This window comes from Papaver somniferum, chromosome 1 (genome assembly GCF_003573695.1).
Source record: "Papaver somniferum cultivar HN1 chromosome 1, ASM357369v1, whole genome shotgun sequence".
NCBI classification, from domain to species: domain Eukaryota; kingdom Viridiplantae; phylum Streptophyta; class Magnoliopsida; order Ranunculales; family Papaveraceae; genus Papaver; species Papaver somniferum.
Window position 1 is genome coordinate 67,765,658 of NC_039358.1, and position 3,757 is coordinate 67,769,414.

A 3,757-nucleotide genomic window follows, 5' to 3' on the forward strand; every position below is an offset into this window, starting at 1 on the left:
AAATGTCATTTCCGGCCTTGCTCTTTTCATCCTTTTTTATTTTTAGGAGAAAGGTTAATTAAAAGTTATAAAGTTGAATATTTACGGACGGTCGGCCGTACGTAAAAGTAAAATATTTTTTTGTTGCTGATCCATTGCACCCTCCGGAAATGGGCAGTTAAGGGGAATCATTTTCTATTTTAAGAATCCAATAAACGAGATATACAAATCTGCTACTATATTTTCATGCCTTGATGACCGACGCAAAAAACTGTATATTCTGACAAGGTAAGCGAAAGATTCCATAGCAAATAATGCAATAATCATATAGTAGTATCAGGTATCTACTAGGATGGTGTGTATAATCAATCAAGCCATGTTTTGACATATGCATGTATTTATATCTCTGTTACGAAACGTAGGCCCAGCGCTGTTGTCATGGTTACCTCTCTGATAATTGGAAACTAACATCATCACATGCCTTAGTTTTCTCTACGAATAAGAGTGTGACTTAAGACTTCAAGTGGGAGTGTGGGCTGCTAAACCGCTGAGCGTTTACGTTTAATTGCATGAGCAAAGCCATGTGATCAGCAAACAAGTAGGTCCTCAGACTTGCCCGATTACCGCATTTCTTTCAATACGCAAAATCCATTTGAAGGACAAACAAATAATTGATTCTCCGTTGAAGTCTATAAATACCTACACACCATGAACCATTCATATTCATCAAGTCTTCAATTATCTCGCTACAAACTCTTACAGCTTTCAGCTATCTTTTGACAAGCCTTTTAAGATCTATCACTCTTTACACTTCACTTACTACAATGGGTATCGGTTTACGTTCAATGGCCCTTCAATCCAAGCATATTCTGAAAAGGGCATCATCCGTTGTGGATGTTCCAAAAGGACATTGTGCTGTTTACGTGGGAGAGACTGAAAAGAAGAGATTCATTGTTCCAGTATCTTACTTGAACCATCCTGCATTCCAAGACTTATTAAGCCGTGCTGAAGAAGAATTTGGATTCGATCACCCAATGGGAGGTCTCACCATTCCTTGCAAAGTGTCCGCTTTCGTTGATCTCACTTCTCAAATGAGGGCTTCATGAAAAGAGGGTGAACAACAGACAGTTTCTAGCGATTTAGATAGGAAATTTTTCATGTAGAGGGGTTGTTACACCCATGTAAAAAAACCCTTCTTTTTTTCATTAATTGATTGTGCAGAGTTAGAAAAGACTCTCCCATTTAAAGAATCATTAATACAAGACTTATTCCTTTACATGATTACATCCGTTACAACTTCGAATCTTGATGGATCTGTTGTTTAGTTCTAAGCCTATATTAATATCTGTTAGTTCAGTGTCATGTTTCTTTGAGCTATATAAGAACCTCATATGGAAGTTCCAACTTCCTAGTTACTCACTCAGCGAAGTAACTTCTCCATAACAATTCTAGCAATGAGAATCAGTTAAAACCAACTCAAAGATTATAGTTCTAGAACAGAAGAACATTCACAACAAGTGTACAATTTGTACCAATAGTTAGATACCAGTACCATAGCAACACCTCACTGAATACCTGATTTCTACTTGAAAATATGTGGTATGGGCATTATTAGCAAACAGCTGCTAATTTTCAATAAAAAACTTACCACAATACTCGTAGCAGCCAGTTTGTAAGGTCCTTGGTTCAGCAATCTCAAGCTAGGTCCTCACAATACTCTGTAGTCTGGCTTTCCAATTTAAACCACAGCCACGAATCTGTCCACGAAAAAGTATGTGTTGAATAGGTCGGTGTATAAGAGTTTGGAGAAACTAAAACTCTCCAAGTCGGTGAGACTAATTTGGGATAAGCCAAATTTTAGTCGGTCACCAAGTTAGATTAGGATTAAGAGTTAAGATAACTCTTAATTAGCTTTCTTGATCCTAAAGACCAGGAACTTATTAGCTAAGTTATGAAACCCTAATCCCTACCTATGTGTATATAAATAGCCTAGTAGAGAACCTAGAAAGACACACCAAAAAAAAATCTCTTGTTTTTCCCGAGGATTCAACCTCGTATGTATCTGAGATTGATGCAACTCCACTAATTCCATCTAAGTATGTATCTGTTACGACTACTTCCGAAGGCGTGACGTCTACAAGGGAGGTAACTACTGAAGTTCCAAATGATAGTGACGATGTTTATGAAGAGGAACATGAAGCAGTGGAAGATACAGAAGCTACGGTCACTGAGACCATAACAACCAGCAAACCGAGAAGATCAATCAGGAAACCTGGTTGGATGAATGATTTTTTAGCTTATGCATTACCAGTTGTTGAAGAAGGTATTCCTAATACCTATTTTGAAGCTATACACAGTGTAGAGCATCAAGAATGGGAAGCTGCTATGCAGGATGAGATGGAGTCTCTTTACAAGAATGGCACATGGATTCTTACGAAGCTTCCGAACGGTAAGAAGGCCACTGGGTGCAAATGGGTTTATGCTAAGAAAGAAGGATCTCAGATGAATCAAGTACGCTACAAGGCAAGGTTAGTTGCAAAAGGTTATGCCCAAAAGGAAGGGATTGACTACAATGAGGTGTTCTCTCCAGTTGTGAAACAATCATCAATCCGAATTTTGTTGGCCTTGGTAGCACAGTATGATTTAGACCTAGTTCAGCTAGATGTGAAGACGGCGTTCTTACATGGTGATCTAGAAGAGGAGATTTATATGACTCAGCCGAGCGGGTTCAAAGTTGCTGGAAGAGAAGATTGTGTATGCAAGCTGAAGAAATCGTTGTATGGGATAAAACAGTCTCCAAGATAGTGGTATAAGCGATTTGATCAGTTTATGATTCGCCAGACATACACAAGAAGTCACTATGACCATTGTGTATACTTAAAGAAGCTACGTGATGGGTCTTTCATATATTTTCTCTTGTGTGTCGATGATATGATGATAGCATCGAGTAACAAGAAAGAGATTGATAATTTGAAGAAAAAATTGTCAACTGAGTTCGAAATGAAAGATCTGGGAGAATCTAAGAAGATTCTTGGCATGGAGATTCAACGTGACAGAAAGAAGGGTAAAGTTTGTTTATCTCAAAAGGCATACTTGAAGAAAGTGTTACAGAAATTTGGTATCTACGAAGGAACTAAATCTGTAAGTACTCCCCTTGGTCCTCATTTTAAGTAGAGTTTTGATATGTCTCCCACTACTGAAGAAGAGCGTGAGTATATGTCCCAAGTCCCATATGCTAGTGTTGTTGGTAGATTGATGTATGCGATGGTATGTACAAGGCCGGATATTTCACATGGAGTAAGTATGATCAGCTGTTATATGCATAATCCTGGTAAAGGACATTGGTAAGCTGTGAAGTGGATTTTGAGGTATATTTATGGTACTGTTGATGTTGGCTTGGAGTTTGTGAAGGAAGATGGGAACAATCAGCTGTGTGTTGGTTATGTGGATTCTGACTATGCTGGTGATTTGGACAAGAGGCGTTCAACTACAGGGTATGTATTTACCTTGGCTGGAGCACCGGTTAGTTGGAGATCGATTTTGCAGTCTACTGTGGCTCTCTCAACTACTGAAGCGGAGTATATGGCAGTGACTGAAGCATTTAAGGAGGCTATATGGTTACAGGGTTTGCTAGATGACTTGGGTGTTGTGCAGGAACAACTTCCTGTGCATTGTGATAGTCTTAGTGCAATTTACTTGGCTAAGAATCAAGTGCATCATGCCAGAACCAAACATAAATATGTTCGATTTCACTTTGTTAGAGAAATTCTGGAAGAAG

The 3,757-nt window shown here is 38.7% G+C and overlaps 1 protein-coding gene across 1 annotated transcript; it reads left to right on the forward strand.

Moving 5' to 3' along the window:
- The first annotated feature begins 685 nt into the window (after positions 1–685).
- LOC113289990 (auxin-responsive protein SAUR23-like) lies at positions 686–1,263 on the forward strand. The gene has a single exon (XM_026539454.1). The coding sequence runs from the start codon at positions 804–806 to the stop codon at positions 1,083–1,085; it is 282 nt and encodes a 93-aa protein (XP_026395239.1). The 5' UTR covers positions 686–803; the 3' UTR covers positions 1,086–1,263.
- The last annotated feature ends 2,494 nt before the right edge of the window (positions 1,264–3,757 follow it).

Excerpts from the sequence above, each read along its gene's own strand:
- LOC113289990 (XM_026539454.1), top strand. The coding sequence starts at position 804 with ATGGGTATCGGTTTACGTTCAATGGCCCTTCAATCCAAGCATATTCTG.